General features: G+C 40.5%; 2 protein-coding genes across 3 annotated transcripts in view; one reads left to right on the forward strand and one right to left on the reverse strand.

Annotated features, from left to right (window-relative positions):
* The window catches only part of dhx16 (DEAH (Asp-Glu-Ala-His) box polypeptide 16), a 28980-nt gene extending 26155 nt beyond the window's left edge, over window positions 1–2825 (reverse strand). Inside the window, exons 1-3 of the mRNA XM_063199808.1 lie at window positions 2554–2825; window positions 1464–1666; window positions 543–778 (exon numbers count right to left, since the gene is read on the reverse strand). Of these exons, the coding sequence (XP_063055878.1) occupies window positions 543–778; window positions 1464–1661 (434 nt within the window). The 5' untranslated portion in view covers window positions 1662–1666; window positions 2554–2825. The remainder of the gene's footprint in view (window positions 1–542; window positions 779–1463; window positions 1667–2553) is intronic.
* Window positions 2826–3140: 315 nt separating this feature from the next.
* LOC134449705 (lysosomal thioesterase PPT2-like) lies at window positions 3141–20600 on the forward strand. 2 transcript variants are annotated; one of them, XM_063199810.1, is made up of 9 exons: window positions 3141–3246; window positions 3657–3736; window positions 10189–10342; window positions 11257–11352; window positions 12807–12914; window positions 13624–13707; window positions 14050–14134; window positions 17624–17678; window positions 20164–20600. In XM_063199810.1, the coding sequence occupies exons 2-9, from the start codon at window positions 3716–3718 to the stop codon at window positions 20305–20307; spliced, it is 747 nt and encodes a 248-aa protein (XP_063055880.1). In that variant the 5' UTR covers window positions 3141–3246; window positions 3657–3715; the 3' UTR covers window positions 20308–20600. The 2 variants fall into 2 exon arrangements, with proteins under 2 accessions (XP_063055880.1, XP_063055879.1); XM_063199809.1 differs by lacking the exon at window positions 3141–3246 and having other exon boundaries at window positions 3304–3736.
* Window positions 20601–22054: the final 1454 nt, after the last annotated feature.

Raw genomic sequence — 22054 nt, forward strand, 5'->3', positions numbered from 1 at the left:
ATGAGCACAAACCAGGATTTCCCCCTGCACTATAGGCCTATATTCAAGGCAGCCACCGTTAAAACAGACCCCAACCTCTCTAGATCCCCTGAATATCATTTAATTGTATTGTAAATGCACTTTCTAAGAGTCCTTTACAAAATATGTCATATTTCATGTGAAGCAGCATAACATTACAATTATATTGGGGGCCGGATAACACGGCCTCAAGGGTTGCAAACGGCCCTCGAGACATAGGTTCCCTACCCCTGATTTAGGGCTTCCTCCACACACCATTTCCCACAGCACTGCAGAGCACTGGTTCCTATGATTTCTGTTACTACCGCACATTGGCACGGCCGTGCTATAACAAGGAATGACCCATTTCATCACAGCAGAGCATGGATAATCAATGGGTGCTCCGACAAAATAAAACTCTGCCATAATTGGCAGAAAGAGACATCAACGGCGGTGTGTGGGGTTATATTGAAAACAGCGTAATCCAACGTCGGCAGAGTAGTGCTCCGAACTTTGTCGGAACCGATGTGCAGAGGCTCGCTTACCTTTTCTTTTCGTCTTCACTGGATGAACTGCTCTCCTCTTGTTTCTGTCTCAAGTGTTTTCTCTTCTTTCCCTTCATTTTCTCCTTGTCTTTTTTCTCTTTTCCCCGGTCGTGGACTTCTTCTCTGTCATCGTCACTGTCTTCCAGGAGGGTGTAGGTGCGGTTCTTTCGCTCCATTTCTTGCGTCTGCCGTTCAAGAACCCGGGCCGGTTTCTCCACCACCTGTTTCTGTGGCACCTTTAAAAAAATAAATTTAAAAAAAAAACAGCGAGCTCAGAATGAGGAGTGGGTATTAATTTTATGCCTTCTTTTTTGAAAAGTTGTCAAGCCTACACAATGTAGAACTACATTGTTCTCTGAAAAGATCAGCAACATAGACGTATAAACATAAATAGGAATAGTATCGACCAAGAATGTTGTGTTTGGTTCTGCATCATCATAGTGTTCCCTGAAAGTCAACTAAAATGGCAAAGACTTTTTATTTCTCTACTTTAACTTTATGGAGGCTTTCAGAAGACATATTTGGACTAAACATCAAATTTAACAGTGAAAGAAAAGACCTTCACATAAACATACTTTTAATAATCTATCCTGGGCATAAGGTACATACTATGAAATTTTTTCTTCTCCTTCGAGACATAGAGACAGATGCGTGAGGTTTGGTTGAATTGATGGGGAGAGACAAATACTAAATGGCAACTTTGAATACCCTGACCACTATTTACAAACACATTTCATCTAAATGACCACGGTATTTGCAAAACTAACCTGACAATAAGATGACAAACAGTATAGTGTTAGCACAGCATTCTTGTCCACCTTGAACTAACTAGCCAAGACTTTAAAATCTAGATGATTCTAGAAGGTTTTCAGTAAATGGCTTGCATTGTGTTAATACAACACGAGTAAACAATAGCATTACCTTATTGAATAGTTCTTGTGCAAACATCTCAACTTTGTTATCAACATCAATCGTCCCCGTCTGCTTGAGGCGTCCAATGAAGTCTGGCAAACTGGAGGACTTGCGGACCAGCCCGATCATGAACTGGGCCACGTAGCGGTCACTCAGTCCCAGGATGTCGTGAAGCCGGTCGCTCACCCACTGTTCCAGGTTAGCCATTTTTACTAAGGGGAACACAAAAAGATTGGCATTCCATTATTACAAAGAAACACATTTGTCTAGTCAGTGTATAAAACTACTAAGAGGGTTTAACTTAACAGTGTCGGTGTCATGCTCTAGCGACTGCCTGCCAGAAAATGATTGACATCATGGACTGCCCCCCTGTCACTCTGGACTATTGAGGGTCAGCTGCATCAAATTCACTGTACATACACCTTCCACTATCACCCCAGGTGTATGCACAGTGAATTTGGTATAGCTTAACCTCTGTAGTCCAGAGTTACAGAGGGCCAGGCCATGAAGTCAGTCGTTTTCTGGCAAGCAGTCGCTTTAGAGCACGACACCGGTCCCACTGAAGTGATGAGTACAACATAAATTGCAACATCTGATAAGTTTACACCTTGGTGCATGTTTGCCACTTGACAGAAGAATCTGTCACAACTCACACGTGTAGTGGCTGTAAACAGAGATGGTCGCTGCTGTTACTGTGTTCTGCTGTAAGTTACAGTAGGCATGCCATCCATTGCAAAACTGCAGAAGGATGTGTGAACGCTCCTCGCTGATTTCAAAACAAACAAAAACAAAACTAATGGATGGCTGTGCCGTAGGACCTTCTGTAAACAACCTTCAAAAGTATCTTGTTCAGACACTATGACTAGCATCGGAAACAAACTGGTAATTTTGTTATGTATATTTTCCCGTGCAATGGGCTTATTTTGGAAGCTCGGCTTGCCAAAACAGCCAGTCATCATCACCATCATCACCATCATGTGTGAGCGCTACTCATCCTAGTAGCAAACACCGTGTGAGGAGAACCATACAAATTCTAAGGGTTAATTTCGATCGCTGTAAGGATCGTATCGGATGGAAACTTTACAGCTATTGGTATTACCTGTGAGACAGTGACCGATGAATTCAGACAAACTCAAATCTGGAGACAAGTAGGCTAGTTGATCAACAGTCCGGGGATCACATGGATGTCCAGGTAGAGTCAGCCCATAGCCTTTCCTTTGGCCTGTGGAGTTGTTTATGCAATCACCAACCCCACTCTTGGATTTTCTATTTCTGTAAAAGAAATATACATGAATAACGGAAATGTTTGATAACTATCTGATTACTGAGCTTATATTATTGACTGCGAGTAGCATGCCCGTCGTTCCCACGAACAACTTCCGGTAATAATGACGTTACCGGAAATTCTAGTCAGTTCTGGCGAAAGCGGCTAAAAGTCAAAAGTCGAGGATAAAAGTCCGCAAAGGTTCATTCAAAATTACTACTAGGCCTACTGCGCAAAAGAAGGGAAAAAACATAAAACAACTATTCAAAAATGTGGAGAAATGTTTTGCACTTAGATATCAAACAAAACAAAAATAAAATAAAAGAACACATTTTGTTTTGTGTACCATTCAGTGTTCTCTAGGTGGTCAACCACCTGTGGATGTGAAGACCACAGATCTGTAAAGACAGGTGCACGCGAGCAGCGAGCGAGGCCCTGCCGACAGTCTCTGCTCCCGGCCGCCCCGTGGTTATGATATGCAGCCTGTGAAAAATAGTAGACCAGCACAATAAGCACGCTGAATCAATGGTAGGCAAAATGAGATGAAATACAATTTCATTTTTAGGCCTATCCCATATCATTGCCCTAAAAACCCGGGTTGACCATGAACGCAACTTTTAACTTTTAGGCCTACATTTTAACTTCTGTCTATCTAATTGTGCCCTTGCCCTGCGGACAATGAATTTAAACCCAGACCTAATAGGGTAGTGGCCTAGGCTACTACATGGTGTGCTTGACGAAACACCTTCTAAACCTCGAAAGGGGAACTTGTAGGCCTAGGGTTTTTTGAAATCGGCGTGCATGAATCTAATGCATTGCAGGTGTACGAGACAGTCAGGCTTGCGTTTCACGGTGTGACATGAAACAACCAATTGTTGTAATTATTTATTTGGCATTTATGTCAGCCTTACTCATGCGTTATTTTTATTACGCTGAAGGACACAAACCAGTTGTAATTGTTCACGGACTGTTCGATGGCCCAAGGCAATTTGAAACCATGAAGTTATTCATTACAAAGGTAAGAAAGCTGCTTATTTTACATCTTTGCCCTTCCTCGATGTGCACCCACACCCCAGGTCTAATTTTCATTTAGGCTAGCTGGCCACAAATGCCTGACATTGAGGGAGAAAAGTAAAAGTAAAAAAATCAATGAAAGCCCATCACAGGAGATTTTTTTGGGAAGCAATTAGGCCTATTGACTGCACTTGAGATTGGGTTTGAACTGGCTGCATGAGCCTATAATTGATCCTGAACTTCAGGGGTCTCTCAGTTGGTGAAACTAATAGGCCTAGAAAGTAGGCCTAACCTATGGAGTTCATAGTGTTGCTAGTAGGCCACAGTGTCCTAGTGGTATGAAAAAGTTTGGGCACCCTTTTGGAAAATCATTAGGCCTACATGTTTATCTCTCATTGTTACATGTTAAACGATAAGGAAAGAGAAACATTTCAGTAGGCCTATGTGAAATCCTTTTCATAAGTGTAACTAAAAATATATATATTTTCCGAAAGGGGGCTCCAAACTTTCTCATAGGCTACCATGTAACAGTAGGCCCACTTGAATGAAAAACAACAGATGGGTCATTCCATGTCAATTCACATGATTCCCTAGAATCTCCCCACATGACCCTCTCCGATTTACCCGATATCTCACATACAGGTACCTTTTGATGTCAATTGAAAGAATACCAAGTATTAGCACCCTACGTCCAACGGTTGCGGAGATGAAGCCCTCCAAAGTTGGGGTACCATGCCCACTTTTCAAGCCTGTGAATTGCATACAAAATTTCCAAGCAGATTTTAACACCTCTGGTTTTAGTTTGAAGGAAGATACAGGCCTAAAAATCACCATGGCCCCTCAATATGACCCCATCTACCAGATGATGTACTTACAAATGGCATGCCTTGATTATTTTTGGCTATATTAAGCCTTAAAAACTGAATTTGTGAAACGTGTGTTGAAGAGTCTTGCCATTTTGGGGTTCCAGATCTTGGAAACTATGTATGTTTTGGGAGTTGTAATTGATTTTCCATCATATTTGGGAACTGTACAGTGTATTCCAAAAAATATAGGGCGCTCAGACTTTAAAAGATAAAATAGGAGGGACTCAAAAACAGCTTTGGGACAAAATTACTTTACGGTACCCTTTACTTCAGGCCTCAAATTAACCATGTGGGCACTTGATGACTGGAACGCCCTTTTAACCCCATGTACAGTAGCACTGTATCAAACATTCAAGCTTGGAAAAACTTTGTTTTTCAAAGTTCTTCATATTAATCTTGGCCTTCAAAGTATATGTTTTTCTCTATATCTTATCACAGTGTCTGTTTTGTCTGCTGCCATCTGCTGGTCAAAAAAAGTAACAACAGCATAATGTAAGAAAACAAAAGGGGATGGTAAATCTTGCCCATAATTTACCAATAAAGCACTGTAATTATTATACAGTATGTTGCTATATACTAATTATGATTTTAACAATCTGTATATGTATAGTTGTATAAAATGAATATGTATAGTTTAAATCATTTCCTAAGTGTGACTGCTTAATGCTCAATCATGATGCCAGTCCCAAGGTGGCCTCACCCTGCACTACATTTCTACCAGACATGGGGGTGGGGGTGTCCTGGTGGAAATGTAATCATGATTGAGCATTCTGCATAATGCTCGTTAAAATCATAATTAATATATAGCAATATACTGTAGAATTAAAGTGCTTTATTGGTAGCCTAGCGAGCTTAACCCCTAGGGGCGTCAAGATTTCTAGGCTACTTTATTGGTAAATTATGGGCAGGATTTTCCAGCCCCTTTTGTTTTCTTACTTTACACTGTTGTTGCATTTTTTGACCAGCAGATGGCAGCAGACAAAACAGACACCGTGATAAGACATAGACAAAAGCATATACTTTGAAGGCCAAGATTAATATGAAGAACTTTGAAAAACAAAGTTTTTCCAAGCTTGAATGTTTGATACAGTGCTACTGTACATGGGGTTAAAAGGGCGTTCCAGTCATCAAGTGCCCACATGGTTAATTTGAGGCCTGAAGTAAAGGGTACCGTAAGGTAATTTTGTCCCAAAGCTGTTTTTGAGTCCCTCCTATTTTATCTTTCAAAGTCCGAGCGCCCTATATTTTTTGTAATACACTGTACAGTTCCCAAATATGATGGAAAATCAATTACAACTCCCAAAACATACATAGTTTCCAAGATCTGGAACCCCAAAATGGCAAGACTCTTCAACACGCGTTTCACAAATTCAGTTTTTAAGGCTTAATCTAGCAAAAAATAATCAAGGCATGCCATTTGTAAGTACATCATCTGGTAGACAGGGTCATATTGAGGGGCTATGGTGATTTGTAGGCCTGTATCTTCCTTTAAACTAAAACCAGAGGTGTCAAAATCTGCTTGTAAATTTTGTATGCAATTCACAGGCTTGAAAAGTGGACATGGCACCCCAACTTTGGAGGGCTTCATCTCCGCAACTGTTGGACGTAGGGTGCTAATACTTGGTATTCTTTCAATTGACATCAAAAGGTACCTGCATGTGAGATATCGGGTAAATCGGAGAGGGTCATGTGGGGAAGGCGTGTGAATTGACATGGAATGACCCAGATAATAAACATTATGAGTACTGTAATTTCCAATCAATGCATGGTCTTACACAGGGGTTTAATTCAACGTTCAGTTGGCTATGGTGCAATTCGAGACTATTACGGTATTTGTTAATGGTGCGTTTAGGCCTACTTGAAGCAGGTGATGGCCTGCAATGTTTGGGTGGTTGACGTGGCGCCTTTTTTTCGTAACATTGGTTAAAAAAATACAAAACTGTTATTTTTCCTTTAAAAAACAAATGTCAATGAAAAAAGATGTGGTACATTATGTTTCATATTAGTCTTAGATGAGAAGAAATATTTTTGTTAAGATTTATGTATATCCTGCGGTGTGACTTTAACATTAATGAAACATGGAATATAATATATGAATTAACCAACAACATTTTGAATAATGTATGAAGCATTTGGCATGATTGCATGAATATTAACTTTATATTAAGATATGTGAATGTGAAAAAAACTCAAGACAGCAATATTAACTACAAGTTCAATTTCGTAACACAAATTGCGTCCTGTGGGGTGACATGTATGTCAATGTTTGTGAACGGGCAGCTGCAGGGCCAACTACAAGGGTCTTAAAGACTGGCTCCTAACCAGTCAGTGAGTGCATCCCAATATGTGTCCTTGCCTCCTCCACTTGTGCTTGTCTCCTCGTCCCGCCTCCTGGCCCCTCCTCCGTGGAGAAAACGATAAAGTTTCCCAGCTGTCAGCCTCGCCACAACAACTTTTGAGGGACTGTTTTTCATTCACCATCCCAATTGCAAATGAGAAAAAGACTTTACAATTGAGCTTTTGCAAGATATTGAAATATAATGCTGTTGTCAGTGATGTCATCATGACGAGAAGCAAGTGGAGGAGGCAAGTGGAGGAGGCAAGGTCACATATTGGGATGCACCCAGTACCTCAGTTATTGGAGAGTGCTGTGGAAGTTTAAGGTGACTATTACCTCTTAATATTGCAATATTTCTGTCACGCAATGCTTAGGTTCATTTTATGGTGTCCTGTGGTGTGACTGCTCTTATAGAAGGAAAAAAAGTTTTTTATAAATGAAAACACATTAAGATTAAACACAATATCATTATCAATTTAGCATGAGCTCAGATGTCAGTCATGTAAGTTACCTGTAAACAAAAGGATTAAAATGGCCATAATGCAGTGAATTTCCTGTGGTGTGATGATGCAGGACACATTTCCCCAAAAATGGCAAAAGTTAGACGAAATTCCACAGACCACTAAGTGCTTTTATTTTTTCCTATTCTTCCATTTTTTCCATCATTTTTTTCAGGAATTGGAATAACTTTTTTTTTTAATTGTGTTACGCCCTTAAACGTCAACCACCCACTTATAAGAAGTACAATTATTACAAAAGTCTAATTTTCTTTAACTAGTGTTAAAGCCTCACGAACAAGCAAACAAACAAAAACAAAAAAAACAGTTCACAAGAAGAGAAGTGTTCGCTCATGCAATTTCTGTTAAAGGGAAGTCAGAATTAGCACACTGAACACTTCCTCTTTCATATCCAGGAGAATCAATTGAAAGTGAAAAAAATCTGTGGGGCAGCTTGATGTGTTAAATAGATGAAGTTGTGTGTATCTTCACAGGATAGTTTATATAACTCTTAACTCTGATTAGGGATATGCTCAGTATTTCAATAGTATCTGGAGTATTTGAGCATGTGTAGTGTAGGGCTGACTAACTCAGGCACTTGTTTTTATTGAGTGTAACTAACTAACTAACTTTTTTCACAATAGTCTCATCCTGGTACTTGTTTTTATTGAGTGTAACTGGGTGGTTGACGTTTAAGGCCGTAACACACTTAAAGGAGGAAACCTATTCCAATTCCTGAAAAAATGGGTGGAAAAATTGGAAAAAAAGAGAAAAAAACAAAGCACTCAATGGTTTGTGGAATTTCGCTTAATTTTTTTTTATTTTTATTTTTTTTTTTAATTTTTGACATTTTTGGGAAAATGTGTCCTGTGGTGTGACATCATTGGTGTGACATTTATGTAAGATACAATAAAATGATGAATATTCTGCACAAACATATCCCCAATGCTCTTGCTGCTATTGTTCCTTTAACCCCCACCCCACATACACACTACTACCCACCCGCACCCCCACCCCCACCCACACAAGCCTATGCATCGTACAGACAGACAACTGTGATTTCACTGCATGGTTTCACTGTATTACTAGTAATAATTGTGTGAATGTAACAAATAAATCTCCTGGTATCCTTATATCCTTGCATGATGCAAAAATAAGTGAGGATTGAGTAACACAATGCCTAAGCATGTCACACCACAGGAAATTCACTGCATTGTCGCCATTTTAATCCTTTTGTATCCGTGACTGACCTCCGAGCTCATGCTAACTAAATAATGACATTGTGTTAAACCTTAATACGTGTTTTCACTCATAAGAAAACTTTTTCCTTCCATAAGAGCAGTCACACCATGTGACACCATAAATGAACCTAAGCATTGTGTGACAGAAACATTGCAATATGTAGACATATTAAGAGGTTAATAGTCACCTTAAACTTCCACACCACTCTCCAATAACTGAGGTACTGACTGGTTAGGAGCCAGTCTTTAAGACCCTTGTAGTTAGCCTTGCAGCTGCCCATCCATAAACCTGACTTACATGTCACCCCGCAGGACGCAATATGTGTTACGAAATTGAACTTGTAGTTAATATTACTGTATTGAGTTTTTTTCACATTCATATTTTTTAATACAAGGTTAATATTTATGCAATCATGCCAAATGCTTTATAAATGATTCAAATTGTTGTTGGTTTATTTTATAGCTGTATATATTCCAGGTTGTATTAATGTTACAGTCACACCACAGGACATTTGGCATATAAACCTTTTCATAAATCTGAACAAAAATGTTTCTTCTCATCTAAGACTAACATGAAACATTATGTACCACATCTTCTTTCATTTCTTCTTTCATACATTTGTTTTCAAGAGGAAAAATATCAATTTTGTAGGTTTTTAACTAATGTTACGTAAAAAACAGGGCGTCATGTCAACCACCCAACTACAGAACTTTTAGGAACTAGAGGTGTGTCGTTCACGAACGAGCCGGTTCTTTTGAACGGCTCCCTGAAGTGAACGATGGGAACCGGATCACAGCTGGGGGAGCCACTCGACTGTTATTTCGTTCATTTTTCATTCATTTTAAGCATGTGACCTCGACCAAAGTAATCCAATTTTGCGGAAAAAAAACACAATTGTTGGCCTTAAAGAGTGGCAAAAACGGTCTTTAGGAGCAGGAGAATAATCAGTTGTTGTTTGAACAAAATCACCTTGAGGTGGAGTCAAAATATTACACTCTAAACACTGAATAAATAATTAAAAAAGAGCCAAAAGAGCCAGTTTTTTGAACGGCTCTTTGAAAGGAACGAGCCACTAAGATCCGGATCCCGTCAAAGAGCCATAAATCCCATCTCTATTAGGAACAGTAGCGTCACTCGCATACTCAGTGCATTTTGGACCATTTGACCCCATTTATTTTCCACTATGTCGATTGCCCCCTAGTTATTCTACTGGAACCGCAGCTGTGTAACTAACTCAGTGGGTATTTCTCAAAGTGAAGTGTCCTAGCCTTGCTAGAATGAATGACGCACGTTTTTCACAGATTTCGCCAAAGAGTATCAAATAACTAGTTCTATGTGTAATTAATAATTGGATACACCGGACGCAAATGGGTGTTAGGCCTACTCGTTCTAGCACTTTCTCACTTTGAGAAATACCCAGTGTTTTTTCTTCATCTTCACCATAGTCTCATTCTGGTACTTGTATTTATTGAGTGTTGCTAAGTGTTTTTTTTCTTCTGTTTCTTCACCATAGTCTCATCCTGGTACTCCTGTTTACATGATTGACCTGTACAACTACATATTTAGCCTGGCGCCGCTATGGAAACAGGTGGAGGGTGTGAAGCGTGCGGTCCTTCCCGTCATGCAGGGCGCCTTAGAGGGAATTCACCTCATCTGTTTCTCCCAAGGTTAGATGACATCACATTATATAGGATTTGCATGCTGCTGCATGTACACCAGAAATGATCTAAGTTACCTACTAGCCAAGCTCGTAGAAGAAGTTTTGCCATGAATTCTCTTTACTTGCTCTGGACGTGACAATGGCCTCATTTACATGAGACATTTAGTTCAGAATTAGCTCAATTTAATTCTGAATAAAGCTTAATTCTGCTTTGAAAATGTCATGTAAACACTTCACAATTTGGAATTAAATGGAAGTTCACAACTGGACAGCACTATTTAATGCGGAAACATTTAAACTTTTTCGGAATTGAAATATCATGTAAACAGGGCCATTGACGGCTTTCATTTAGCTAATCACATAACGACTCAGGCTTGTCAGCCTGGAACATTCGGAGATATGAACATTTTAATTGGTTTTCGCTGAACCACGTCACTGCTCATTACCATAATATTAGCTGGACTTTAATTGATAAAATTCACTCTGGTTGTCCAGGTCGCTTCTCTCCCGGCGAATTTGCTTTGGTTGCCAACCCTCCATAGAGAAATAATGACTTCTGTCGCTTTTGGTGTACACACTCCTTTATGCATATATAGGCATTTATAAAGATATGAAACTTATTATTATTATTATTATTATCATTTTATTATTATTTCGCCTATGGGTGTTGTATATGATGTGAAACTTGTTGTTGTGAGTGTTAGTTTGGTATGTTTATTTTATTGTGTATTGTCTATTTATGTTGCCCATTCATGAACTTTTCCTTTTACCAGACCTGATCAAAAGGTTGGACAGCCTTGCCCTACATAATTCCCAATACCCCCCAAGGGCTATCTGAGGCCCCATGACAATCCTTGAATCCTAAAAGTAAATACAATGTGTTATCAACATCTCAATCTAGATGCTTCTTTTTTTTATTAGGTGGTCTTGTATGCAGAGGCCTTCTTGCAACACTGGACAACCATAACGTCCACTCCCTCATACTTCTCTCCTCTCCTATGGCTGGGCAATATGGAGGTTGGCAGCATTGGTCTTAAAGGAAAATGCTTGTTTTTTTTACAACTGGCACTAGGGCTGCACAATATTTCGAAAATGCATCGATATCGTGATATCAGGAGTGGCAATGTGCGTATCGCAAAAATCAATTAATTATCGATAGTAAACATTTTCTGTGCTGTCCAATCAGTAGCTGAATGTCAACACATGCGGGAGAAGCCCGCCGTGACCAAGGCCACATCCCCCACACAGACCGAAAAATTCGTGACAAGAAAAACACTCAGCTATATTTCTAAATATCGTTTAAATATCATTATCGAGGCATTGTATGCTGTTACCAAGCATCACATTTCTTTTCTGATATTGTGCAGCCCTAACTGGTGCCTTAATTATAATGGAAACAGTGTACTACCAGTACTCACCTATGGTACTTTCCAGGAGAAATTAGGTTGTGCGATATCCACAAAACGAGATACGAGTCACCAGAGCATTGTTTTGCAGGCTCTAAATCAATTATTGTGGGTGTGTAGATAGACATAATTAGGGCCCAATGGCAAAAAACGGTGTTTTGAAGACATTGAACCAGGTTTCCTTTTCAAACGTTTTGTTCCGAACAAAACATTTATTTTAACGTTTCACCATTACAGAAAAATTGAAAAAAAAAACGGAAAACAGAAAACAGTTCTACTTTGGTCAGTTAGCTGGTTCCAGCATTTTGCAACATAATGACTAAATGCCATTTCACCCTGTCTAGATATGACCCCAGGGCCAGGTACAACCCGTAGAGGAAATTCTGAAGACCCAAGACATCTATTAGGATGATATTGCTCAAGCATATCTACAATATTTTAGGGCCTAAGCCATTTAGTGACTTATAAACTTGAAATCTGAAGACTTTTAAGATATATTTTTTTTAAATGTTTGTATGCCCCTTGTATGAAGAAGAACGTGAGAAGTATATTGATATCATATTTGAAATTGACATTTTAAATAACAATATATTGCAATATGTACCTCCTTTTTAATATGTGGAGACAAGATAGTTAGTTTTCCACCTCCTGCATGCTCTGTCCATTCAGTCGAGCAAACGTCACACAGGAAGTGAACTCCTGCAGGACACTTGCACAGGAGAATAATTTTTATTTGTAGGCTACGGAGACTCTTGGGAACAAAAAGAGGAAACCTTATTTAGTGCATTCTTTGCAATATCTGTTTCTGTCCTGGAACATAAAAATAAATAAAGTGTCTGCCTTCTGTTCCATGTAAAATAAAAATGTTGCCAGTTTTCGTGCCTTGAACTGGTTCAAAGCTCAACTTTTTTCCTTTAAATTATATATACATAATTCCAAACTATTTTAAAAAAAATGTGTATTCATAGCATTAATTAATCAATAGTAATTTTGGGAACAATTTTTAAAAGCCCCCAGATGACTATGAATGTGTTCATGATACCCAAATACTTGTGCTTTCTGCAGACACTGCCTATTTGAGGTACTTTTTCCCCAAGTTGCTGAAGTCAGAAGTTTTCCGCTTTTGCTACACTTCTGTGGGGCAAAAAGTTTCCATCTGCAACTACTGGAAAGGTAAGTGCCTGACTTGCTCCATCCGAAAGTCCCTACTGCCTTCCTATGTTCCAAAAATTTCATATGACAAATAACTGTAAATTGAGTGTGGAGAATGGAGGTCCTTGTTGTCATGTTTCTGATGTATGTTCTAGATTGCTTGATGAACTGTATGAGGATTTGTGTGCAAGGTTTAGTAAAAATCCCAACTCTGTTACACTAACACACATTACAGTAATCTGGAACTTCAGAAACATGACAACAAGGGCCTCAATTTTCGACCAGGAGGCGAATGGTACCCGGATGACTTTCTATATCCGGTCATATTCTTAGTAGGCAAACTTCAATAACGCCCTCTGTAATGTGTGCTAGTGTAGCAGAGTTTAACAGTAGAATGTTACTAAACCTCACACAGGAAGCCTCATGCAATGTTCACACCAAGAGAGACTTAAGCTAACTGAGTGACGGAAGTCATTATTTCTCTATGGAGCGAACTGGGTGACCAAAGCGAATTCCAAAAACCATGAACAGGGACACCTGGAGCGCCATCCTGAGGGGACAACTGTAACAGCAGGAGGTGTGACTGACAGCAATGATTTAGAAAACTATGAACAGTGATACATTTTTGTATCGTGTTTGGAGTGGCAGGCCAGCAGACAAGAAAGTGAGACTATGATTTACTTACTATGATTTTTGTTGAGTCTCATATCTTCTGATTTTTTTTTTACAGACCCACATAACCGCGATAAATATTTGAACGCATCCAGTTTTCTGGCTCAGCTAAATGGAGAGACTGCGCATCAAAACATCTCGAGTAAAAATGTTTTGTAAAATATAACTATGAAATGTGATGATACATTTTGGACACTACTCTAACAATATATTGTAGACCTTCCTTTACCTTACCATTACAATTGCTACCACATCAGTGTAATCAAGTAATTTGACAAATGTTACATGTTGCAGATAGTGTGGTTTTTTTTGGCAGATCAGTGAATATGAGTAACTGTGCTGTAATGAAATGTTATCTGTTGATGGTTAGGTTTTCCACTTACTGCAAGTTTCTCATGCTGGATTTTATTTGCATTTGAAATGGAAAGATAAGAGTGTGAAAACCTTGTTCCTGGCTAACTGTGACTTACTGTATGTCTTTCAGGGTGGCGTGACAATTTGCTATGTATCAAGACTCTGGTAATGATTGGAGGCCCTGATGATGGAGTTATCACTCCATGGCAGTCCAGGTAAAAATGAAAAAATAATGATAGTGGTAACTGTGAAAAGTTTAACATAGTTGAAAAAAAATGCAGAAAAGCGGTAATGTACTCACACACACACACGCATTACGCATACGCATTCACAGCACTGCACATGTTCTTTTGAGTATATTCTATCATAGGCTTCTTTTTTCATGGTGCCGTGCACCCAAACACTGCTTCCTGTGCCTGAGGCTGCAACAGAATAATGCTACTGCCACCATGTTAAACTGTGTTACTGTAACTGAAGTGATCTGCGCTAGCTCACCACTTGGTGATCGAACCCACCACTAACCAGTCAACACTATAGTTTGGGCATGGGAGGCACAGCACGATGCCGCTGAGATAAAGGTCCAGACTGATTGCTTGGCGATACTGATACGGTATGATGCTTTGGGAGGGAGGTACTAAGGTTTAAGGCATATCCCTCAGACTAAAGCACAGACTTTCAAAACTCATTTTTGACTTCCAGATAAGGCCATGTCAACAATAATCCTCTAGGTAGGTATCAGAGAGGGTATATGGGTATTACGAGAGACAAAACTCCAGACTTTTCCCGGGTGGTACTGTTCACTAAGTGGCGCCAACGAAGCAGCGCGGAGGAGCGCAGAGGCTGCGTTTGGATTGGTCGACCGGTAGCATTGCTGTTATAACGACTGCCTTTATTGTACATTTTATTTAAATCCACATTGGTTTCTCAGAACCCACAGCAATATTGTCAGGTTTCAGCCGACAGCGAGCACAATTGTCAGTTATTAGCGCCAGCCTTATAGGCTGCACTGTCTCGACAGCACTCCCTAGGTGAACTGCAGGCACGGGTTGGATAGCGAGTTTGGACACTGTATGTAAACCCACTGTGGTAGGTATCCAGTAGCCAGGTCTAGCCCTCCTAGTGACGCATCACCTTCTGCGTTGCTTCTAGTAAGACCAAGAGGTTTAAAAAGTCCTTTATTGGATCAAAAGTCAAATGTTACAAAGCCGTCAGGACATCATCATTCTTTTTCTTTTTCAGCAGAAAAAAATAAAAGACAAAAAAATCCCCAGTTCCCTCTTCACAGCCCCAACACCAACCTCTCCTCCTCATCCACCTCACACAACACTCCTCCCAATCCCCAAATTAGCAAAAAAGACTCTACATCATTCACCAACTTGTAATATTAGAACTCCACCTTGACCCTACACCCCACCATCCCCTTTAAAACTTCCACAGGGTCTGTTGTACCCTCCCCAAGATTTTTATTTTTTCGGGTTTGCCATATGGCAGTCATGGGTGAGCGGTTAGGGCGTCAGACTTGCATCCCAGAGGTTGCCGGTTCGACTCCCGACCCGCCAGGTTGGTGGGGGGAGTAATCAACCAGTGCTCTCCCCCATCCTCCTCCATGACTGAGGTACCCTGAGCATGGTACCGTCCCACCGCACTGCTCCCCATGGGGCGCCACTGAGGGCTGCCCCCTTGCACGGGTGAGGCATAAATGCAATTTCGTTGTGTGCAGTGTGCAGTGTTCACTTGTGTGCTGTGGAGTGCTGTGTCACAATGACAATGGGAGTTGGAGTTTCCCAATGGGCTTTCACTTTTTCACTTATATGGCCAACTTGGCTGAAGCCACTAAGAAGTTGAGGAGGCACACTTCCCTTTTCACGTAACCCTGTAAGCAGGACCAGTGACAACTGCAGTGTGAGAGATGCAGCTGCAACACATTTGCCCACCCCTGTAAACAAAAAAAGAGTCCCTCCAGTCTTTTGCAAAAAATAAACAAATGGTCCACAGTTTCCTCCCTCCCCACCGCTGGATTCAGGTGCGTTAATGTGCCTATTGCTGGCTATGGCTCCATGAATTATGCGCCACTGTAAATCAGCAGCGCATTTCTCCACTGGAGGCTTATACAAGGACCTCCAGCACGCCCTTGAAGAGAAAGCTGGCCCAAACAGCTCCGACCACCTCCATGCCCCCACTCTTTCCAATATAGTCTGGTGCCTCACTTTGACGCAGGAGTCGTAGAGAGCCTTCTTGCAGAAATCTGTGAAGAGTCTTGGCTCTGGTGCCTCCCACCACACTAAAGCCCCTCCATTCCCGACCAGATCCGCGTTGATGGCATTGCTTATCTTCACTGAGGGGGAAGACCAAGAGCAATGCAAATATAGTTTCTGATCTCCCGAAAAATCCGGAACTCCACCCACTTTGTCGGACACCAGTCAACCAGTAGCAAACCTAGGGAGGCGAGTTAACCATGCTGTTTGGGAAACCTTAATTGTTATGATCTTGGTCAGACCTAGCCTGGGAACTCCCATACTGCCTTTAGTTCTACACAATCGTTCCTATCTGAACGATTGTATGGGGACTATGACTCATAACGGACCAGATTAGTCTCACTTGTGAATAGGTCTCGAAGAGATTTGAAAGTTGATGATAATCAGGCTTGGTATCCAGGGCTTCTTTGGTTTAATGATACTAAATGCAGTTCCCAAAGTCACACATGGATGGTGGTAGGAGCAAGTTGTTTGGCTTTTTTGCAGCCTCAGACACAGGGAGCCTGAGTCTGGATCTGTATTGCTCGGTCTTCCAAAAGCATCATTAGTTCCTCAAGGACACTAAAACCATGACCCTGGAATGGAAAGCTCAGAGTCCAGTCCTGAATCCCTATGTCTATGCTTAGCATCCATGCAGTGTGGACCAGCTAGAATATGATTTGGAGACAGGAGAAATGTCCCTAGGAGGACATGTGCAAACCTAGGTAAACAACTAATGAACAATCCTGTTGTATTCAAAATTCAAAATGGGTGTACTCATTTATGGTGGCCACTTTACTTTTTTCATCAGGAGAGATGATTTTGACCAGCTAGCACTCTGCCAATTGTAAAGAAAGAAATTGCTTAAATACTCAACCGGTCCCATAAGGCGGTGGCATACCTACACATCGTCGTCCCCCAATAGAATGGAATACATGAAGATATCATATAACTAATCAAAAATCCTGTCATATTGTATTGCTCAACACGAATATAGATATCATGTAACTAGATGTGGCACTAGGCAGTTTTATGATAATGGGATCTATGGGATCAAATCTTACTGACTAAGGCTGATGGTAACGAAAGGAGTTGTGTGTGTCCTAACTATTCATTTCATGTACTACAGCTTCAAAGACGTGCAAAATGGCATTGTCATTCAGTGTAATGGATACCTTCTGCTGACTGTAGCGGTACATTTTTTTATTAATTTTTAAATTGTTTCAAGTGAATGGATGACAGCCGAGGCTTTCATGAATTCACTGGAAAAAAATAAAATAAAAAGAGTCATGTTTTTTACAGTTACAGTCAGCAGAAGGTATCCGTTACACTGAATGACAATATTTTGCACGTCTTTGATCCTACAGTAAAAAGTGAATGTGCATGTGAATTGCCTTGGGTTATTAAAAGCATAGGCTACCCAAAATCTTTGCCTTGCTGACTGACATATAAACCTCTTCCCTCCTTCAGTCTGTTTGGTTTCTACGATGAGAATGAAAACATTGTTGAAATGAAGGATCAGGATGTAAGTACTTGCTTTTGTACCACGTAGTCCTACTGTAAAAATACAAATATATTTGTGTTCTGAATAACACTTAATATGAATACAACACTGCTCCAAAAAATAAATGGAACACCGAAACAACACACTGCAACTCCAAATCAGGCCTGATTTACAATAGTCCTCTTTCTGAATACGCATACCTTTTCGTTTGGTAAGTTTGCGGGGGGAGGGCCTATTATAGAACACATGTCGCCGCAAGGACAAAAGAGTTTTATTTATATTTTTGTCCAATGTAATTTCCCTTGTTATTCGCCTTAGGAATTTTTCCTTGGGAACAGTATGCTGTGAAAATTGTAATCCACCACATACAAATGGTCTGTTCCAGTGTCTGCACTCTGTCGCCTACTAAGATTTGAGTGCACTTTCCGCCCTCACTTAACAGCAAAATTTGAGGGTGAAGTGTTAGTTGAAGTTATGTTCTGTCTGATACACTCAGCAGAAATTACAGTTGTGTCGCGTGTCATCAGAGTTTACCAACCGGCAAAATACAGTTCATCACGGAAACAACTGTTCGTTATGTTGAATTTTTTTGTTAACCCTGTCTCTTATACACATGGCAATTTTCTTTCGAATGAATAGCCTACTATGCTGTACAGCGTCATCAGTTTGACAGATCTGACATTCAACCACATAACAAACATACATAGCGGCCATTGAGTGTGAAAAGTGTACAGTAACTCCTCACTTCAAAAAATGTCCGGTTTGAGAGCGTTAAGCTACGTACACACACATCACCGCTAGTTACTCGCTCAGCGAATGAAATCAATAGAATGTCAATGTGTTCCAGCGAGACGACCAGGCGAGTAGGCCTACTGTACGAGCGATGCGATGTGGAAAGATATAACCATATAGCTAAAGCCACATTGGAAGGCGCAGGCCCTCTCTTTGAATTTTTTGAATGCTTTTTTGTGGACGGAGTTGAAAATATTTTAACTTCAAGCGAAGCGAGTAACCGCACAAATACACCTAGCGTGACAAGAGCGAGGCGAGCGACGGAAGTAATTTACTTTGTATTGAGTCGCGCGAAAAAAGCGATTCTGGAGACTAGAGGCGATTCACGCGACAAGAGCGGCAGTTTGAAGTTGAAATCCTTTCAACTTTCTATGACGCGGTTTGCCGACCAGCCGCGACAGCCAATGACTGTATTGGTCAGTGACCACAGCCAATGGGAATGTTTGCATGCTGTGCCTTCTGCTTGTAACGGACATACTGTAGTCGCTTCAATCGCTCGTATCACTCTTGCTGCACAGAGGCGATTCTCTGTCGCTTTAATCGCGTCGCTCTAGGTGTATTTGTGCGGTAAGCGAGTAACCAATTGGAATGCAGAGTTCGGTACTTCTCGCCTGTACATTGGCAGTTAAATCCGTGGGAACTTTCAGCGAACGTTCCATGACAGAGTAGGCGAGCAACCGAGAAGCTAGTAAATAGCAGCAATGTGTGTGTACGTAGCTTTATCCAGGTTCTTACACGCTTCATCTCACTGTGATTAGAAAGGGAACACTCTACGTAACCAAACACAGTGCGAAAAGGGCGGTAAGTACGGACATTGGAACAAACGAAAAGTGACATCACCCACTGGTGAACTCTATTAACTTTGTTTAGGTTCCATAAGATCATAAGACCAAACCGGTAAAATAGGCAATGAGTGGTTCTACAAGTACTGGTGGAATCGTTTGATAGTACAACAAATTTCGCGCCACTGTTTGCACAATCCAACTGAAATGCAAAACAAAAACAAAACATCAAGTAGCTAGATCACAGGCATAGTTGGCTAACCACCCATAGACCAACAATAGCGAGACTATTTGGCTAACACAAGACCAAAAATCTTAAAATAAGCTATGAATAGCTAAAGCAGTGTTTCCCAACCAGGGGTACGTGTACCACTAGGGGTACTCAAGCACACCTCAGGGGGTACATGGAGAAATGTAATAATAACAAATAGGCCTACATTGGAGTGTTGAGATAGCAGAATAGATATAGAGCATGCGTGAAGGGGTACTCTTCCTTATGACAACATGGCTTAGGGGATACGCAGGACAAAAAAGGTTGGGAAACACTGAGCTAAAGGGATGGTATGTAAGACGTTGCAATATAGGTTTCTCCCTTTGATTTTGAAAATCCAAATTATTAAGTGTAAAACAAAACATATTTTTAATATAATCGACCGAGTGGCCGCCATGATGGTTTCTCCCAATGGAAACCTACTTAGTGAGTAGGGTATGAGGGCTCGAAGTCCAATGAGTGTTGCTTCCTGACTGAACAGGCTGATCTTACAGATGTATAGTGGCGTTGTTTTGGTGCTCTCTTTTTTGGAGCAATGTATATCCACATAATAAAAGAACACTGATACCACATCATGTAGTAAATAATTCTGATATTAAACCAGGCAATACCTAAATGTGTGCTGTCATCAATTGTGATGATTTCCATCAACGTTTTGCAGTGGTTTGTGAAGGATGTCTTTGGACTGAAGACTCTTTATTTGCGGGGAGCTCTGAAGCAGTACATCCATTCTGGAGTCGCACACACCAAATGGCATTCAAATTCCACTGTGTACTATGAAAGTATTGATGAATGGCTCACTTAAAACTTCAACGCCATCAGTTTTATCAGTTGTTGTCAAATGTAGCATATGTTTATTGCTCTTAGTGTATTGTTCAATATTACCTCTTTCACTGTGAAGTTGAAGTTTGTTTATGACACAAGTTGTTTTTTTTGTCTGTTTTATACATCCTCTTGACTTTTTTGTTTTGCCTTCATGTTGAATGAGATGGATTTCAATCAATAGGCGTCCAGTCAGAAGCTGTTCAAAGAATTTTCCAAATGGCTGTTTAAAAATGGAAAATAATGGATATTTCAAAATAAAAGTTTTTAAGCCTATGAATGCATTGGAAATACAATCTTGGTAGATTACGTTGAATATAATCATTTGTGTAAGTCAAGAATGTCCTGTGGACGCTGCAGAGCAAGAAGAGTGGTAGCAAAGGTATCCTTAAAGCAGGAGTGGGGAACCTTTCTCATTCGAGGGCCACTTCAAGTTCATCCAAGGGCCGTATAAGTCCTCCGATGGCCGTATTATAAACACAAACGAGGAATTCTCCCTGCACTTTAGGCCTATATTGAAGGCAGGCACCTTTAAAACAGACTCCACCTTCTCTAGTTCTCCTCAATATAAACTAATTGTATTGGACATGTATTTTCTAAGATTCCCTTACAAGATATGTCATATTTCATGTGAAGCTACATAACATTGAAAAAAGGAAAAATCGCAACACCGATGCTCCCATTTACTTCATTTTAATGTGACGTTTTGGGCCACCCCGCACATGCACAACTTTATGTCTGAGGAAGGGCCGGGGTGGCCCGAAACGTCACATTAAAATGAAGTAAATGGGAGCATCGGTGTTGCGGTTTTTCCTTTTTTCATTTTATGAACTTAACGTCTTTTGAACCAGCACCCGAAAAGCATCTGGATGTGCGTGAGATTGGACTTTGATGAGCTACATAACATTAAAATTATACCGGGGGCGGGATACAACGGCCTCAAGGGCCACTAACGGCAACAAACGGCCATCGAGACATAGGTTCCCCACCGCCGCCTTAAAGGATAACTTCTGCCAATTTTAATATGCTGTTGTATTGCTCACGTAACCCTGGACTTGTCAGTACCCGGTGATGCTGCATTTTTCGAGTCCGCCTTTTCCGAGATCTGAGCTAATGGGGGCAGATTTTATTTACATTTAAAATTTTCTTAACATATGCCTACTCCAAATATTATCCCAAAATGTATTGCTGTGTCTCAGTAGTCTGCTGATGTTGAATAACCTTTTGGATGTTATTGGGAATAAATCAAGATGTTTTTTTATATAAACATACACCTAACCCCATTACAATGACCAGGATCTCGGAAAAGGCTGGAGAAAAAATCTCAGGTACTGACAAGTCCAGGGTAGTGGTACTAAACGTCCTGGAGCAAGATGAAATGCCTTATTACGTTATTGGGGGAAAAAAGAAGTCATTATTGGGTAGTTATTGTATTAGCTGTATGTTACACTTAAAATGGCCATAATTTGGGGGGTATTGTGGCTCAGTGCGCTAAGTCACCCCCCTCGACACACACACACACACATACGCTTATGGGCTTGCATGCCCAGGTACAAGTTCAGCCTGGGTCCTTTAACACACCCCCCCCCCTTTTTTTTCTTTTTGTCAGACTCTTCACTGTCCTATAAGCAATAAGACACAAAAGACCTTTAAAATTGGCCTTAATTATGAATATACTGACAGTTATATTTTGGGTAGTAACAAGAGGTACTTTAACAACTTTGTGCTGT

This window comes from Engraulis encrasicolus, chromosome 5, assembly GCF_034702125.1.
Source record: "Engraulis encrasicolus isolate BLACKSEA-1 chromosome 5, IST_EnEncr_1.0, whole genome shotgun sequence".
In the NCBI taxonomy this organism is placed as follows: domain Eukaryota; kingdom Metazoa; phylum Chordata; class Actinopteri; order Clupeiformes; family Engraulidae; genus Engraulis; species Engraulis encrasicolus.